This window comes from Panthera onca, chromosome A1 (assembly GCF_046562875.1).
Source record: "Panthera onca isolate mPanOnc1 chromosome A1, mPanOnc1 haplotype 2, whole genome shotgun sequence".
Lineage (NCBI taxonomy): Eukaryota > Metazoa > Chordata > Mammalia > Carnivora > Felidae > Panthera > Panthera onca.
This window is the reverse complement of record NC_138339.1, coordinates 48,154,685-48,174,782: the sequence shown is the minus strand read 5'-3', so window position 1 is coordinate 48,174,782 and position 20,098 is coordinate 48,154,685. Positions and strand designations below refer to the sequence as shown.

At 39.0% G+C, this 20,098-nt stretch overlaps 1 protein-coding gene across 4 annotated transcripts in view; it reads right to left on the bottom strand.

The window, feature by feature from the left end:
• The window catches only part of SGCD (sarcoglycan delta), a 943,518-nt gene that overhangs the window by 364,386 nt on the left and 559,034 nt on the right, over window positions 1-20,098 (bottom strand). For all 4 annotated transcript variants that reach the window (XM_078446222.2, XM_078446224.2, XM_060634806.3 and 1 more), the window contains one exon: window positions 5,129-5,317. In XM_078446222.2, coding sequence (XP_078302348.1) covers window positions 5,129-5,317 — 189 coding nt within the window. The remainder of the gene's footprint in view (window positions 1-5,128; window positions 5,318-20,098) is intronic.

Here is a 20,098-nt window from a genome sequence, read left to right as displayed (position 1 = left end):
GTGGCTCGGTCGGTTAAGCGTCCGACTTCGGCTCAGGTCATGATCTCACGGTCCGTGAGTTCGAGCCCCGCGTCGGGCTCTGTGCTGACCGTTCAGAGCCTGGTGCCTGTTTTGGATTCTGTGTCTCCCTCTCTCTCTGCCCCTCCCCTGTTCATGCTCTGTCTCTCTCTGTCTCAAAAATAAATAAACGTTAAAAAAAAAATTAAAAAAAATAAAAATAAATAAATAAATAAATAAATAAATAAATAAATAAATAAATTTGACAAGCACATACTGAAAGCTGACTGGGTACTGGAACCGGGTTGAGGTTACAAAGATAAGTAGAACATAATCCCTGCTCCTGAGAAGTTCCCTGGCATGGTTAGGGCAATGCAGCTGGGTCAGGCAACCTCACTCTCCACTTTGGTTCCATCATCTGCAAAATGAGGAGGTCTGATGAGGTGACTCCTAAGCTTTTATTTTGTCTAACAATGAATGATTTCATACTCAATTGTGCTAAGAGATCAGGCCATCTATTCATAATTCCCAAACCTTTAAAATTTTATCACTTACTAACCACTTCTGCTAAATGATATTTTAGATGATCAATACTGAGTATTTTGGGAGGTCTTCAGAGCCACATTATTTGGACTGGGTTGTTAGAATGTACTGGCAGTAGCAGTAGTCTTCTACAGAATGAGATCACACATGGTCAAGGCAAAATCCAAAAGACAAAACCACAGTGTTCTAACAGAAAGAAACCTATGGTCTTATAGATACCTACTTCAATGCATTCATTTCTATACTGAGTCTCGGGGGAGGGGGGGAAGTGATGTAGTTCATTGCCGGCTAGGCATCTAGTTCCCTGACATTCATGTTAAGATTTTTTTTTTATTATTTTTTATTATTAGTATCTAAGTAGGCTCCATGTCCAACATGGAGTCCTAAGTGGGGCCCGAACTCACAACCCTGAGATCAAGACTTGAGCGGAGATCAAAAGTCCGATGCTTGACTGAGCCACCCAGGTGCTCTCCTACTTTTTAAAGTAATCATCTCTTCACCCAGTGTGGGGCTTGAACGCACAACCATGAGATCAAGAGTCCCCTGCTCCACCAACTGAGCCAGCCAGGATCCCCCTCATGCTAGAACTTCTTGTGTTGCCCCACATTGGCTAACAGACCAGGTTTCAGAGGCAGACTGCTTGTATTCAAATCTTTACTCTGCTGCCTTAGAGCTGTGTGATCACAGATCAAGCTACCACCTTGTGAAGTTGGTACCCTATTATCATCTACTCACAGAAGGGTTAAGTTAGGTAATGCTTACAAATTACAACAGTACAGTGCCTGGCACAAAATAAGCCTTCAAAAAGTTATGATGATGATGGTGATAGCAACCGCTACCATAACTTAACATGTGCCAAGCTCCATTCTAAATAGCTTGGACTCATCACCTCATGTATTATTCACAAGAATCCTATGAAGAGGTAGGTGCTCTTACTCCCAGGAGGCTGCAGCACAGAAGGCCGAGGAACCTGACAAAGTAAGAAACAGACGCCAGATCTGTATCCAGAGCATCTCTCTCCAGAGTGTGTGAGCCCTTAACCACTCCACTATGATGTAGGGTCTCTCACGACTTTCTGTTGCCAATATCGAGCCTTTCTGTGGGTCAGAGGCTGCCATAAATGCTTAACACAAATGAACTCACTGAGTCTCCATGTCAACTTATGACACAGAAGTCATTAAGTTTATATTAAATGTTTACATGAATACAACAAGGGAATAAATCAGAAGGTTGAGACAGTAGATGGAGAGGGTCATAAGAGACAGTGCCAAGAGAAAGAAGATGAGGACTGAACATTCATGACTATCAGGGAACTACTTGGCACAGCAAACACCAATGGCTATCTAGATGGGAGGGACGTTTGTGGTTCAGATGAGAGAGGGTGGGCAACAAAGATAGTGCCCATTTTGCCAGCTTTAGAGTTTTGTTGAAGAGCCAGATCACTAGTGCAATTAGAAGGAGGAAGTTCATAAGAGACTCTTAAAAACTGAGAATAAACTGAGGGTTGATGGGGGATGGGAGGGAGGGGAGGGTGGGTGATGAGCACTGAGGAGGGCACCTGTTGGGATGAGCACTGGGTGTTGTATGGAAACCAATTTGACAATAAATTTCATATTAAAGAAAAAAGAAGGAGGAGGTTCAATGTAGTGGAAAGGGTTGGGCTTTGAAGGCAAACACTAGCTCTTTTACATCTTAGCTGTGTGTCTTCCAACATGTCACTTAACTTCTCTGAGCATTTTTTTTTATTAAAATGGAGATAATACCTAATTTATAGTTGTTGTGAGAATTAAATGAGATATATATTTTAAGGCCAAGCACAGTGACTAAGAGAATGAACTAAAAGAATAAACATATAGCAAATAGTAGTTCCCTGGGGCGGCACAGTGTGCGATGAACTAGGATAGTTTGACTTATGGGTGTTCACAGTATTGGTAAACCATACACTCTTCCATGGAGGGGAAAACTGAGAATAAAAGTGTAACCTTGCCCACCTGCCTTATAACGACATCAGAATATTCTGCTAAGAGCATAGGAGAGCAAAACCACTTGTCTTCTGGTTTACATCTGGGATCAAGAAAACTTGGTTAGATGTTTGTCCAGATTGCTCTAACGGAAGGGTTCTTGCAGCGTATATCCTTGGGGATGGCATAGAAGTCTGACTACAGAGTAAAATTCTGGATATCCAATCTTGGATAAATTGCCAAGTCCCAGAAATACCTTCATATGACATCATTCTCTTGGTTCATTCTTACTCAGAAGGTTTGATTATACTGTCAACTTTCCCAAATTGCAAATTATTGAACATTTTAGATGTACAAAATAATCACTCTTTTCTGTTGATGATATTTTAAAATCCATGCATAAAATGCTTGACTCTTATCCCACTGATTTCCTTTGCTCTTTCACCCCACATTCTCCAATATAAAATTGGTTAATACCTTACTCTTTCTCACGATCTTCACTGTCAGTAAATTACTATTTGTGGAATAGAATTATAATTCTAAAAGAATAGGTTTTATACTGTGATTGATGGAAAAATATGCTTTTAACTTGCAGGGAAAGATCAATTTTCTGACACTTCAGCTCTATTTGCTCAAATGCATTACTATTATAAAGCACCAATTATGGCTAATAATGGCATTATTCTCAACTCAGTAAGTACTTGGTTTGGTAAAGCTTTAAGAACTCTCAACTTTGGCAATCAATTTAGTTAACTACAGGAAATAGCCTATTTCAAATAGGTTATTACCTTACTGTCATATTGCTCCCCAAGCTCACATACAATCAAAGTGAATTGTCACTCAATATACATTTACATATACCTTTCCCTATTAAGCTTGCCAAATAAAACACACTCTAGAAGCCATATGTGTATGATGCCAGTTTTAAAGATTTGAGTTCATATTCTCCACCACATTCACCCCAAAATCTTTCAGGTTCTATAAATTAACTTCATAAGAGATTAGGTAAAAAACACAGAAATAGGGGGTTAGGGGGTACATGAGTTGCAGCTAGGTTCCAATGGGAAAGTAATCAATTCTATCTTGCTCTTTGGACCCCCCACCATCCAACTATCTCACCAGCCAGAACCTGAGAATGTTCCAGAATATCTTCCAACCCCTTGTCTCCTACACCCAACCAGTAGTTGAGGTATTTATTCAACACCATCTTTTAAATGTCTTTTCCATCTTTATTCTCCATTCTACTGCCCTAGCCTCAGTCTTATTTAACACTGCAAAACAAAAGTTTCTCCACTTTGTAAGTTCATGAATTACAAAATAAAAACATCACAGAACATGCACATCAACAAATGGCAATTGCGGTCACTTGGACTTAGGAAGGGACCCTGGATATCTCTTAGAACCATAATCTCTAAAAAGATTCAGCACTCAGTCTTCTCAAAGGGAGTCTGTCTGGGAAGTACAGGCAAAAATTCTTATCTTGGGTAATGAGTGTAATAAGATACAGAGAAATGGAGTTACAGGAGGATCCAGGGTTTTCCCAGGCAGCTATAAGAGCATCAGGCAGATGGAGAAAAGTAGCCCAAACAGAAGATACTTCCCCCAAAAAGGCAGGGAAGCATGCCTCTGCACTGTGTATTAAGGATAAAAATAAACTTTATAATCCAGAAAAGGCAAAAATCCACTATCTTATTTGGGATTTTCACATGAAAACCTTACTGGTAACTTACTGTAATATGGTCACATTGCTCTATACAATGGGATTTATTTTTATGGCCAATCTAATTATTTACTTTTGACATCACAAGAAAGGAAAGTAATCTCAAGGCAGCAGATTACTATCCACTATGCTTTCACTAAAAGTGAAAGTACTTACAATGCCAGAATCTCTAGGAAATCTAAAGGGAAAAAAAAACCCTCAGAATGACTCCAGAAATCATATTTCCAGGATTTTCTTTTCATTTGAACTTCAACAAGTAAATGTTCAATGTGTATAGTACCCTTAAGTACCTATAGCAAGAATTTCTTCAAAGAAGCATAAACACAATTTTTACTACAAAAAATGAAACATGGCTCTGCTCTCATTTCCATCCTGCTCTGGCAATGGCAAAGAGAATTGCCCTTCTAAAAATCAAGGAGAATCTCAATTAAACATAGTAATGAGCTACCCGGCATATACAGACCGTTAAAACTCTTAAATAATTCACAAAGCCTCATTTTACTCAGATATTTCTACCCTCCACTTCACAAAATCTTTCACAATCACTACTAAAATTTGGGGAAACTTAGTACTTTGAATTTTTCCCATATCTCTTCCTGCATTATTTACTCAGAGGGCTTAGAAACTACAGGATACAGAGACACAGTTATCAAAATGAAGGGAAATCATATGAGAGACTGTAAAGGAGGGAAATGCCTCCAAACTGAATTACCAGCCTTTGGGAACTAGAGATGAGATAGAGGTGGATCCCCAAAAGTAATGTGAACAGAAATACTTTTAACCAAATGCCAGGCTACAAGATCTTTTGAATCCTACTACCACTACTTTTCCACATTCCTTTTTCTTTGTCCACACGTTCCCTTCCCTTCCCCCAAGAAGGGCTGAAGAAACATGTGTTTTTACTTACAATTGTGAAGTTCATGACTTTGAGAATCCAGATGGTCATGGCCAAGTTCACCAGTATTAAAATCATCAGGAGTAGGACAAAGAAATACAGGCATCTTTTCCGCCAGCCATAAATGCCCACCTTGTATACTTGTGGCCCCTCAGAGCTGGGCATGGAGCTCCGGTGGTGTGTGTACTGCTCCTGAGGCATCTGAAATAGACAAGGCAAGAGAGACGCACTCACGTTAAACTGCTGAGAGAAAGAAAAAAACAAAAGAAAGAAAAAAATCAACAGATGAAGAGATATGGCTGGCTGCCGTCTGTACGTTTCCATCCTCCTGACAACTCCAAAAGTCAGTTTCCCCTGGACAAAAGTATCTCCTCTGGACACTGTGTTAGTCCCCTCATTTTACACAGTCATCTCGCATGATGTATATACCGAGACATCCACAGGTGCGCATACCCTGGGAGGAAGAGATCCTTAGGAAGCCATTTTCCAAATGATTCTTAGAATTCCAACCTCTTCATGAGGGAGATGCTCAACCACCTACCAAAGTCCTGAGGGCAAAATTTAGAATTTGTCTGAGAAAATAAATGAACCCCAACAGTTCATCACGGTGGTATAATAAATGCTATTCAACTAATTTATTTGGTGTGTGTGGGGGTGCTAAATGATCTCAAATGCAGTCATTCTGTACTGCCAAAAAGTCGGGGAAAAGTAACAATTTTTATCTTCTCCCTATTTCAGAGTTCAAAGTGATGCTTATAGGCATAGATTAAGCCCCACCGGACTCAGAAATCTTCAAATGGTAGCTGGTGCTTAAATGCCTCCCTTAACAGTAACCTCATTACATGCTGAATTAGTCCTTAGGAGTTACAGGATTCCAATTGTGATCAATCAATTCACTTATTTAATAAACATTAAAGAGGCTCAAAGTCAAGGAAGGTATGAAAATGCCTTCCAGGAGCTTGCAGGTTAATGGGAGGAAAGAACTCATTAAGTAGTGATTACAGCACAGTGAGATAAGTTAGAAAAATATTTGTCAAAGTTAAGTAATATATTAATCCTCCTTAAAGTAAGGAAGCTTTCCTTAAACCCTGCTGGTGACACGAAAGATCTTTCTCCTACCACTACTGCTTAAGTATCAACACGAATCTAAGTAAACTTATTTCAATAAAATTCTAAAACCAAAAGTGAATTTAAAATTAAATACAAACAAATCAACCAATGTGTGTCAATCAAAATGGACAATAACTGACTTCTACAAAGATTGATGATTTCCTAAAACTAAGTGACATAATGTGGTACCAAGGACTTTAGCACAGCATCTTCTGAGTCTAACATCCCTATTCTGCCATGAGCCATGTGACAAAATGGCCCCTACTGCTTTTCTCTATTCAAATACTTGCACAACCTTTCTTTTGGGATTTTTTACTTCATTTGTCCTTCACGTAAGCATACTCCATCCCCTAAGAATAAAGCTTGCCTCTTTTTATTTCATCTTGGTCAAGATCAATGAAATGTGTTGTATGCAGTACCAAAGTGACCATGGTGACAAACAAAACGTGGGCTCTGAAATCACATCATTGGTTATTAATTCATATTCCAGATGGGATGGAATATGATTACTTTATAGTTTTTAGATAATCATTAAAATGTACACATAAAATCTAAAAATCCCCTTGAGAACTCAAGGCCTTTAAACATCGCTGGTATTCTGAAAAGCCTAGTGAATTCTTATTTATGATCAATGGAAATGCTCAATGAAGTCCTACATGACATCTGTCTTGTTTTGGACACTATCCTAGTGCCAAAATCAGGTCCTAATATAAATATTTATTTAAATATATGTGTATGGAATGAATGAGTGAAAAAACAAATACATAAATGACAAATGAATGATTTCCCATCTAATATGAAATCCTCTGCCATCTGGGAGTGTATAGAAGCTTAAGTCCAACACCACAGGAAAATTAATTTTTAGTATCCCTGCACATTTTCACTTAGGCTTCCAAAGCACTGGGTTCCCAACCAAGCAGTGAAATTTACGCTACAAGAGGATCTCCATTTCATAACTCAGCTCCTTATGATTCTATAGATCAGGGCTGTATTGTAACAACATAGAAATGCAACAAAGTCATTTCTCGCTAACTTTTTTACACACCAAGATCCCTTAGAAGGAGAAAGAATGTTTTATAAGTTTGAAGGAAATTAGGCCTTTATTTCCTATTAAAACATATTCTATAAATTAAAGAAATGATCACATAATTGTAAAATCGTATCTGCAAGGTCCTTTAACTCCAATGAACTAATTTTATGAATGAGCTGATTTAAGCCTAGAGTTGACCAACTTGTGCAGGAATACAGGGCTTATAGCAGGGCAAGGACAAGAATAACTGTACTGGACTCTAGTAGGTATGATGAACAATGAGAAATAAGAGTACGGAAGCTAGACATATTGCCACCACACCAGCTGCTTTTTCTTTGACATTTGCCACAACCAATGTGGGAATTATGTATTAGCTATAAAGTGGAAACAACATGTTCAATAAATATTTAGAAGACTCTAGAGATATGGATATCACACTTGTGATTTTTTTTTCATACAAAGATTGTTAGACTTTGACGAAATGCAGTGACTGTCTCTATTAGGGTTTCTCAATCCTGGATACATATCAGATAGCTTTAAAAACACCTATTAAATAATAGGTGTCTATTAAATAATAATCACAAAGGTAGAACTCAGGCATCAGCATTTTTAAAGTGTCCCACGTAATTTGGTATAGACAAGGTTGCATACCACTTGTCCAGAATAATCTCCCTCAGCCTTGACTATGCATCAGGCTCAAAAACAAACTTTTAACAAATACAAGTTCTGAGCTCTATGATGGAGTTATAATTGCTAAAAAAAAAAAATAAATAAATAAAATAAATTAATTAATTAAAAAAACTCCCTAGGCTGTTCCAAGCATTTGGGACTACTTCTCTAAAAACTGGCCTTCAATATATTTTTCAATAGTATGACCACTGCAAGAGAAAAAGATTGCAACAAATTCTAGAATACGCAACAGCAAAAAAGCAGAGCTTCTCTGAGGGCTTGGCAGGACTCTTGCGCTCCTAGGGACCACTGATATTGACCACCATGTTTACTGACTAGCTGAGGAGCTTGAAGCCAGGAAGGAGAAGTAGTTCTCTTTCAAGTCACACAACAAATTAAAGGCTGAGTGGGGATCAGAATTCAGACCCCTCGTGAACGATGTAGTGGCCTATTCTGTATGTAACGAGGGCTCTTAAATCTCTACCACACCAACTGCCTACTTAAATAAGCCACATAAAACAGAATACTCCAGTTTGCAACTCAGATGGTAAGGGAAGAAGGAAAGAACAGGGAAGGGAGTGAGCAATTTTGTATGAATGGTTACAACAGGAAGCGAAGCCAACCAAACATAAGGAAATGCATACATCTGTTACCAATAATCCTGCAGAGAAAGGGAAAATTTAGATATGCTGAGTACACTAATTTTTCTAGTCAAAAACTGAAACATGTTGAGATGATAAAAATATAAAAAGAAAGATAGTCTCCAATCTGTGTTTCTTCTTGATCCTCCCCAGTAGAAATCCTTCCAGGGAATCAAGTTTCAAGTCCTCTCTTGTCCAGGTACCTTTCATGACTCTGGGAGGCACCCTAGTAATACATTAATAGCACCATACAATTTTTGTCAAATGGGCTAAAGTTAAGATGTTTTAATTACAACTAGTTAAGACTGTGTATTTTTCAAATTCCCTTTATGTTGGGTGGCTTTGGAGGATTTACATTAAGTTTGGAGGTCCAATTAACAGGAAGGTGAATTGGGGGTTCATATAGTTTGGGTACAGTAATAAGTATTTACGTCATTTGCAGACACTTCCTTGTAGAGGGTACATTATTTCTAGTCCTCCTCATGTAGCAATGTCTTCCAGAAATTCTTCTTCCACCCTTGGTGCCAACTCACCGAGTATGGGGTCATGAAGGTAAAGAACCCAAGTACACCTTGTGATGTAAACGTATCCTGTGATGGCCAGCACCAGAAATATCTGGGTAGTAAAGAGCCAGATGCCAGCTGGACTTTTTTTTTTCAATCATTATATATGTAAAATTTCAAGTGAGATCCAATTCTCACTGACACTTAGTCAAAACAGAAATTCTCTCTTGACATGAATATATCCAATTCAGCATATAAAATTATAGGTGCTCCATACAGTTTTTATTTTTTATGAGAATCATGGAAAATAGAATGAACCAGAATTCTTACATTTGCAGGTTATGTGCACTGTATGTTTATATTCTGTTTGTAAAGTTGCATGCTTTACACATCACCATCAGCAGTAATAAAGTCTCAGTTCTGTTGAAATTGCCATAGGAAGCAACGATCTTTCTATTGTCTACACAAGAAAGTGATAGTGCTAAACAGCTGTCATATGAAGAGGCAATCTACGGCTATGCAACCAAAAAGTATGGAAAAAGTATGTCAGTTAATTATTAACAATATCATTTTTCTGGATTTTATGATAGGTCTTTTAAAAATTAATGATTTCTTTTCTCACCCTAAACATATTCATGTTTTTAATTTGTTTGTATTTATATTTTTTAGTTTATTTTTCCCATTAAAACATCCCCCCAAATTATTTAGGCTTCAGGCGTCACAAAACCTGGATCCTCCCCTAGCCCCTGCCATAAAGGACCCTAGGCATATGGCAAGCCCTCAGTGGGACACCACTGTGGGACATCACTGCTTAGCTGAACACACTGCAAGGTACTGTTATCGGTCTTCCATTAGGAGTGACTTTTGGACTTCGCAGTGGATAAGAACCACTCCAGGGTAATTGAATAAATGCACATTCCTAGGTGCATTTATGCCCTAATTCAGTAGGGCATCTCAGGAACCTGTGTTTATTAACAAGCACCAAATGATTTTGATAGATGTGGCTCAGAGACCATGCTTTGAGAACATGAATTTAGATCTAACATAGAGATACATCCCTGGCCCAGTCATTGGCTCACCCATTTTCCTCCCATGTCTATATAGAGTATATATAAATATACATATATAAATATGAAGGCTGGCAGAATAAAAAAAAAAAAAATATATATATATATATATATACACACACACACACACACATATATGTGTATGTATATGTGTGTGTGTGTGTGTATAGACAGAGAGAGAGAGAGGGAGAGAGAGGGAGAGAGAAAGAGTCATATTTTTTTACTGTGTCATCCTTCACATTTTCACTGCTTTCCTACACTGGTGCTTCCATTTCCACCACCCTCTTTCAGCAGGATACTGAATATTATGCTCTTTACAACCTTTGGTGTCTTGGTTTTTAAACGTGCAGGTATCTTTTCTTCCATGAGAAAGAAATCTCAGCTTACATGCATCTATATCTATTGTACTGCACATGTGAATTTTAAAAAGGGGTCCCTCTATCCCAATACCGTCTTCTTGAGAATCATAAGACCAGGACCTTCCATCAGTCTTTGGGAACCTCTTTAATTGTTATACAACATATTTTACAGTGATATGTGTAATCTCTCTGAATATATCCTAAATGCTTTTACGTATGTAAAACTTTGAACTCCAAGAGCAACTAAACAATGGTATGTTTATGTGTGTATGTAATTATATAAAATATGTGTACATGTGTGCGTACATGCATACATTTATTCAATGAATAAAAATGAAGCCAAAACGACATAACCAATGCACATCCTCCAGTAACACAAATCTATAAGATCACTAGTAAAAGAAAGTAAATTTACACAATTTGACTCCCTTTCCAAATACACATGTGATTATACTGATGTCAAAAGTAGGCTTAGATCTAAAGCATTATTCTATTCCTTTATGAGCCCATTTTCAGTGTTCATTTGTTTATAAACAAATCCAGTTGACTTATAGATCATCTATGCCTTGCACACAAAATGCAAGGGAATTGTATTTCTCATAGAATGAATATAGTGGAACTTACTGTTGTTTTGCCCTTAGATAGGAAGGAACTACAGTCAAGGTAATACCATAATATAATAACCAAATATCATCACAGGTTAATTAAGTAGCTGCTAAATATAATAGATGCTGAGTTTCCAAAAAAGGTCATTTTGGATGCACATATTACTAAAGCATGGTTTTGAAAGCTGCAGTCTCATGGTCTCACACATTCAAACATTCTTACCTGGGATCACATAACACTAGAGAATCAAGGCCTGATCCTAATTTGTCAGCCTTAAGGACAATATCCTTTCACAAGACCTCTTCTTAGGGTGTATAGCCCTATTTGTTTCCCTGTTGCCATTGCAGCCATCACCAATAGCTTAGTGACTTCCTGATAGCCATGAAGCTTTTCTGAATAGACTCACAAATGCCCAACACCAGTCATAGGAGCCACTGGAGGATTTGTACAAATCCCAAGTTTATGGTGAAGTCATTACAAAGACTTTTAAGCCAGGCCAGACTAGCTGGCCCCTGAACCCTGTAGCTATTGCTCCCGAGGAAGCTGAATTATATGTTCAGCTTAAGGTCACCGACACTAAGCTTCAGAGTGATGAGCCCCACTTCTTTGACAAACCTTTGACATCCTAACACGGAAAGATGATCATACTCAAGTGATCATACATTTCATACATGTTGACTTCCCTTCCTCAATCTAATTGACACCAAATAGCTACTAGCCAATCTCAAACTGCCCCAGTTCTTAGATTTCATCAGTTGCTATAAGGTGGATGGAAGGTCCTGGGGCAGAACCCCATACAGCTGGCATACTTTGTGAGGCTGAGTACATATTCGAATCTAATACTGCTGTAAGTCCTCATTTGTCTGCACTCAGTGTTTTTATTTCCACAGAGATCTTCTTCAGGAGAAGAACAAATGTTGTCCTTTTCTCTCCCCAAATAAAAGAGATACCTAGAGAATAGTTAGAGCATCTGCATTATCAATCTGCTATGGAGGAATGCATTATGTTTTGAGAGCTGATTTTAAAATAACTAGTAAACTTTCTAAAGACACATATAAGGCCACCAAGTTTCCTGATGATTTTTCTTCTGGGCCTGTAAAATTTTAGACTATGATCTGCTCTACTAACAAGGTAGAGTTGAGAACAAGGAGGTACTGGCATGCATTTCACTCCTGCTTGCCAGACTCTTCTGCCCACTAGGCTTTATAAATATCTTGTTCCATAAGGGAATTTATAGGGATGCCAATGAGTGCAAGTCTGTAAAGTTATGCATAAGAGGGAAGAAACATGGCAGAGCACGGACCTGGCCTTCAAAGGGAATTCCCAATCACAATCTATTTTTTCAGCAAGAAAAAATATTTTGGCCACTAAGTTCCAAGTACCACAGCAGGTCCTAGAGATACGTAGGTCTTCAAATGAAGGAGGAGGATTGTATTTCTTTCTTCAAGCTTGTACTTTCATGGGAGAGATGGACAATACTCTTGCCAACAGATTAAGCCATTCGATCTAAGTTAGGTGTTAAGAAGGAAATGAAGAGGGTTCCTTAGGAGAGGATGGAGAGTGATCCACTCTGATCATGGAAGGCCATTCTGACAAAGGGACAATTAAAAAGGAGAACACATTTTTCAGCAGAAGACGCAGCAAGCATTCTGGCCATAACAGCCTGTTTAAATTAAGCAGGGTTGGTGGCAAAGCTGGTGCTGAATGAGCTCAGTGGACAGACTAGTTTGCAGACAGAGACTCTGGCCCACCTGGACACCTTGTAAGTTATAAAAAGGAGTAATGACTTAAAATGGGCCAATGAATAACTACCATCTTATTTAGAAATAAGACCAATAAGACAAATCACGGGAGATAGGGTTTGTTGATAATGATGCTGCATGTTAATATTTCCAGTACATTTACAAGTAAACATGAATCACATCACTGTGTACGAATCTAACCAGTTTATGTAAATAGCAGGACTGCATTCCTCCACAGCTGCATCACAATATCTAGGGTTTGTGTGAAATCACAGTCATTTTGGATTATCTTGGCACGAAAATAGTTTTCCATTAGCCATGTTAATTTTGAGGTCTCTGATTTCAAACTATCTGCTTTCCAGGGTTGTTTTCCATCAGCCATCCAGATAGCACATTAGTCTTGGTTTGTTAATATTTGGCACAATTTAGACAATTGTAACAAACTCATCACTTTTGGTTGTGATTTAACAATCAGCACTTTTTTTCTTATAAAAATTCATCTGTAAGAACAAATGCTTGTTTATGTGAAACAGTCTAAGAATGGCATCTTCCATTTAAACACGTATGTGGATTAATTTAAAAGTTAGGTATTCCACAGTTTAGTTTTCTAAGAATTGGAATATGTAAGTGTTGAACAATTTTTACTGAAAAAACTAGACGCGTGCATGTATTTAAAAAAAGCTTAAGAGTACACATTTAAAACCTTTTTTTGTTGTTGTTCACACTTCCAGTTTCCCTCCACAGAAGGGAAGACTATTACTAGTTTTTTTATCTTTATAGAAATGTTGAATAAATATGCAAGCTTTATTCAATATGTACACACATGTTTAAATTTTCCCTTTTTACACAAAGAATGGCATATTTAAGGCTCTTTATTGTTCCAAATCTAACTTGGTTAGATTCTGAATCCAACTTAATATAGCCAAGGGATAGTCCCATGAAAATATACATAAATTTGTATTTTTTAAGTTAAACAGTTTGAAATTATATGGATACATGATATTTTACCTAGCCAACATGTTAGTTATGAGCATTGAGGTTGTTTCCAATAATTTTCTGTTACCAAGGCTTATTTTAACAAAGAAGTACTTATCAGGGATTCTCATGACATTAGCAGTAAAAAGATGCCCTGTTTCTTGGACCTTCCATTCTAGTGGGGAAAACAATCAACAGATAAACAAACCAAAATGAAATTTTAAACTTATCCTTGAGAAGAAGGTTTAGGAAGAAAAAAGAAAGAAAGAAAGAAAGAAAGAAAGAAAGAAAGAAAGAAAGAAAGAAAGTAGGAGGAAAGGATAATGAGTGGGAGCCTCTTGTCTCAAGGATGGTCAGGAAAAAACTCTATAGTGGAAAGATTTGTGACAAAAGCATCAAGTGAGAGAGCAAAGCATGAAGACATCTGGGGGAAGCACTCTGGTCAGAGGAAACGGTATAAGCACATGCAAAGGCACTGAGGTGGGAATTCAATGGGCAAGTTTGAAGGACAGCGTGGCTAGACCAGAGCGAAGAAGAGGGAAAGTGTTTGAGAACCAATTTGGGAGTGCAGGCAGAGAGGTGCACACTGGGTCTTATAAGCCACTGTGAAAATCCTAAGGAGGGTACTGATTATGCTGTTAACTATCTGAGAACCGAGGCATCAGAGGAAGAGGGTCCGATCTTCGCTTCGGGATCTGTAAGGAAGAGAGCACTGCAACAAGAATGCAGATAGAGAAACCAGGCACCTGTGATTACTGCTATTGCTCAGGGGCTGGTGGGGGCAGTAGCCCAGACTGGAGCAGCGGTGAGAGAGAAGTTGGTGAGGTACAACTGTATTTTTGGAAAGTAGAGCTAACAGCATTCGCTGCTGCCAGAGACACAGGGTGAGGGTAAGAAAAGGAGAGGAGCTGGGGAATGCCAAGGGTCTGGTGTGAACAGCTGGGTGAAGGATGGTACCATTCGTCATGATGGGGAACACTAGGAGAATAGTGGGCTCGCCGGCAGGTGGTAGATGGAGTGTACAGAGGGGAGAGAGAGAGGTCAAGTTGATTCCATGGGGGTGGAGTCCCAAAGGCACTTTGAAAGGAGCCTGGAATTCAGGGGAAAGACTGGGCTTAGAGATTAAATATTCAAGTCTCCTGTATATGAATGTTATTTAAAGCCCCAGTAACGTAGCATGCATGTTTCATCTATGTCCAAATGTGCCTCAGAGAAGTCCTGAGAAATTGAATTGCTAGGTCAAGCTGCGTATGTGTGGGGAGTGGGGGTGGGGGGGAGGGGACAGTGTTTCTTATAGATATTACCAAAGTTCTCTTCCAATGTATAATATGCCTTATACTTACATTCAAAAGGTTTATTTCTGATCAACTGGAAGATATTTCAGTATAATTGCGACCATTATTTCTCACCATCTCTGAGAGTTAGAAGTATGAAGTGCCAGCTGAGGTAGTTTTAAATGGAAATATATTTTTGAAACACACACACATATTTGTACTAGGGACCATTAGATACATGAGCTAATACATTCTTGGCAATACCCTGGAAGGTGAATATTATTAAAATCATTTCATAAATTAAGATTCTGAGGTACTACGGAGTGAAGGAAAGTCCTCAAGGACAGCTCTAATTAGTATGCTGGTTAGGGTCTGGACTCAGAGTGAGGCCCAGTTTTCTTTCCACCGCATATGGAATGTGGCAAAGACTTGCCTTTCCCTGAATGTAACATGAGGTGTTTAGAATTACCATCCTTGTGTACTTAGTGCCGCATGTGCTTAAAATGGCGTATGCATGGCCACCGCCTGACAAGTCTGTGTTTTCCTTCAGATCCTCCCAAGCTACTGTTCAGGGCATTTGGAATACATCAGTGAGCTGAAACACAGATGCCTAATCTCACGGCAGTGGTGAGAGGCAGTGAAGGGGGAGACAGATAACAAATATGAAACCAAAGTATATTACACTTATGTTACAGGGGACAAGTACTAGGGGTAAAGGACTCCCCCTGATCAAAAGACAGGAAAAGGGGGATCAGAAGTATGGGGGTTGGGGGAATCAGAGCAGGTTCGATTCTTAAAAGCATGGGAAGGGTTAAACTCATGGAGAAGGTACTATCTTAAGAGACTTGAAGGAATCTGGAGAGCCACTGAAGCTTTGGCTGTGCATAAAACGTGGACATCATTGTAACGTGGTTCTTGATGCTCCAAAGTGATGACTAAAAGAGAACATGTAAACTGAACACCCTTAAAGAGGAAAGATAATTTCAAACACCTGACCACAATTTTCATCGTATCATTTTCACATGTGCACTTGGCATGCATCTACCCATCAGAGCCTCACCTATGGTCAGATTTTGTTTTTAAAGAATGTGACTTTTTAATGTTTATGTGAACAGTGAGGGAGGGGCAGAAGAGAGGGAGACAGAGGATCCAAAGCAGGCTCCGTGCTGACAGCATAGAGGCAGATGTAGGGCCTGAACTCACAAACCACAAAATATAACCTGAGCTGAAGTTGGATGCTTAATCTACTGAGCAACCCAGGCGCCCCCATGGCCACCTTTCTTAACAGGAGTGACAGTCCTTTGCAGCAAACCAGCTGTGTCATACAAGACCAATGTTTCTTAAATCCCTGTGATGACTCCAACCAGAATCAGTAATGAGGATCCCAGTTGAGCGTCTAGAACTCTTCTGTGACTTGGGGATCAAGCCATGTAATAATAATGAACATGACTCAAATACTTAAGACCGGACAATGAGATGCAAGCTGGAAGGGGACACAAGCAATATAAAGTTGAAATCATTATTTAACAGGAGAAAACCAGGTTCAGGGAGACCAGAGAGTAAGTCAGAAATAAGGCCAAAGTGGGCCAGAGAACCACAGGCTTCCCACAAATCCGGGCTTTGGTCTTTTCAGCTGTTTGACATCACTTTCATCAACCACCACGGGCACACCTTCAGAACAAAACCCAACGGCAAATCACAAGAAACCTATTGGTTTGCTAGCCCAAAGAAAGCATGCAAATCTGATGACAAATGCTTGTTTAATGGTTACCATGTGCCAGACACTGTTCTAGATGCTTTACTGAACCTATATAATTCTCACAGTCATGTAATTATGAGGAAGGCACTATTATTATCCCCACTTTTATTTATTTATCCCCACTATTTTTTATTATTTATCCCCACTATTATTATCCCCACTCAGCACTCAGCTGAGGCAACTGAGAAACAGAGAGGTTAAGTCATCGACCCAAACACAGTTGGAGTGTTAAAGCAAGAATTTGAATTTAGATTGTCTGGCTGAAAAACCAATCCTCCTAACTCATGTTAAATGATCCCACATAGAAGTGTCTACTTGGTCAGAGCAGCATGATGACTAATGAAAAACATGTTTTTGTGACAGTTTGAGCATGAATTTCTCAACATGGATATGAACTGTAAGACAATTCATCGATACTACAAATACTACAGCAACAGGAGTTGCTGGGGTACATGTTCCTTAAGTACAGGCATCTTTCCCAGGTAATAAGCCATCTTTGATGTGTCTCTGGAACCCACAAACTTTTATAGCATCATGAAAAACAGCTACAACAAATTAGGTGCATCTTTTAATAGTGATTCAATAGTTCCATAAAATTAGAATTGATCCAGTAGATTTTCCCTTGACAATTGTGTTTGGTAATGATCTTTTGCTGTGCTCTCAAATATTTGCAATGAAATCTGTGGTCTGAAAGGAAATGCTATTTACCTCATTTTTAGTTATGTTATTTGTATGTATGTATGTATGTAAGGAGGTATTTACATTTTTTTGTTTTGTTTTAAATCAAGGCATCCAGAAACAAACACGCTAACAATAATAGGGAAGTTATTACGTACTTGGATAAGTACCTGGCATGCCTCCATATATGTATGCATGTATGTCTATTAAGCTATAATTTACTTCCAGTGAAAAACACAAATATTAAGTATTCAGCTCAAGTTTTACAAATCTGTACATCTGTGTAAACAATATCTGATCAAGGCAGGGAATGTTTCCAGAACCCTAGAAAGTTCCCTTATGCCCCTTCCTAATTAATCCCCATCCCTAGAGGCAGTGACTGTTCTGATTCCTAGCACAATAAAAAATTTAATTCCATGTACAATACTATGATGTGATTACTCCAAGGAATATCTGACTTCAAAACCTGTACACTAGGCATGCTGTCCTACTGCATTTTTGCTCAGTAGATACCTACCCATGACCTACTCGACAGTGCCCTCTAAGAGAGTCAGGTCATAATGCTTTAATTTCTTTCCTATGCATCTAGAATGGTACTTTACGTACCACCCTTAAAAGAACTATAAAAGAAAGGTGATTCAAATCTTTTTTTTTTTTTTTTTTTTTTTGAGAGAGAGAGCAAGAGCACCAGAGCAGGGGAGGGGCAGGGAGAGGGAAAGGGAGAAGGAGAGCGGGGGAGAGGTAGGGGGAGGGAGAGAGAGAGAACATATCTTAAGCAAGTTCCACACCCAGCACAGAGGCCAATGCAAGGCTTGATCTCACAACTGTGAGCTGAAATCAAGAGTCAGACACTTAACCAACCACTTAACCAGACACTAACTAGGTGTCCCTCAAATCATTTTCTATGTTCTGAGGTTCAGAAAAGAAACCCTACTGAAAGAATGCTATTGAAAACACCTATAGATCAGGAGGGTGGGGTTAGTGAATAAAGTGGACACATAACCCTCTCAAAGTAATGGAAACAACTCAGATCCTACTACTTGCCATGCTGTGGGAGACCAGACTAGTGACACCCTTCTTTACCTATTTCTAGATTATCTAGATTTATAGATAATATCTCAGAATGTCTAAATCCTTTGTAATTAGTTAAGAAAAAAACACTTGGTAATCCAAAATGTGCCTTTAGGCCAGCCCTTAGACTGGGATCTGCTGTTCGCATCCTTGGCCTAGTGAATACCAGGTGTAGTTTTGCCTACAACAGAAGTGATGCCACAAGCCTTTGAAGATCAGGGCCAACTTTGGGAGTTAATGTGTGTCATTATGTGGTCATTACTTAAGGATATTAAGAAACATCCTTAATAGAGAGAAGAACTGGCAACAGGAAAATGGAATGAAATTTAAAGAGAGAGAGAGCGAGCTGGAACGAGTATAGGACAAGAGAGATGATGGTGGACAACCACAGGTAAGAACAGGAAAGAAAGGAACACAGTGTGACTCTGCCTGTCCACTATTCCTAAATTCTAAGTAGTCTTCTTTCATGGAACATGCCACTCCCACTACCACAACCCTAACCGAAGTTAGGACAACAGGGTGGTGTCTAATGTTTGCTTGGATGAAGGAGCTAACAGCTGATATTTATTCACTGAGCTCAAGAAGTACAGTTTCCGTGGCTAAATACTTCAACCCCAGCTGGTAACTAACTGCAGGGTTTCCAAGAGTTCAGAAATATGTTATTTAGAATTCAGGGTGCTCATGAGAGAGTCTGATCCTATTACCTCGCAAAGGAAAGTGGGCTGAACAAGGAGGGAGTTTCTAATCCCTGGCAATATAGTTTTTTATCAGGAAACTGTGCTTGTGTTAATAGGTGCCACTGCATTATCAGTTACAAAGAAGAATAAAGCCTTAGCTCCACATTCACCTACACACCCAGAGCTCCATTAGGACAGCCACCAGCAAAGGTTTTCAAGCAAGCCAATCTCACAGGATTTATACACTTAGTGAACCGTGGTGACACCTTCCTCCCCAAGTCCTACAAACCTCTCTGACAGCAGGCCAGGGGCCACAGATTACAAGGCTTCTTTATATAAAGTGGTTCACACTTGGCAATTGGAATTTGAAATAATAATGAAGACAATCACTTCTTTGTGTGGCAGCAAAGGTGAAAAAGCACAGTGGAATCTGGAGAGAAATTCAGGCAACGCAGAAAAAGTAACTTGGATAACTCAGGGTAAAATATTCTTTCCTCTGCTGATTGTGCCCATACTTCTTTTTATCTTGGTTTGCCTATTTCATTCTTTGCCAGTCTGTCTCATGCTGTCTTAGTCAATATTAAATGTGTGTGTGTGTGTGTGTGTGTCTCCTTCTGCTATAAGATCATCTCACCTCCCACTCTTCCTTCTTACTGTGCCACTTCTCCCATAAAATCACTCTCTTCCCCTTAGGTTAATAGACGTTTGGTGTTCTGTTCATGGAATATGCACCTGGCAGATGACTGGAACTGACTTCAGGGAATCATATTTTTGTCAAGAGAAGTTTAAGTAGAATGTGTTCAAGAAAGGTAAGGAGAATA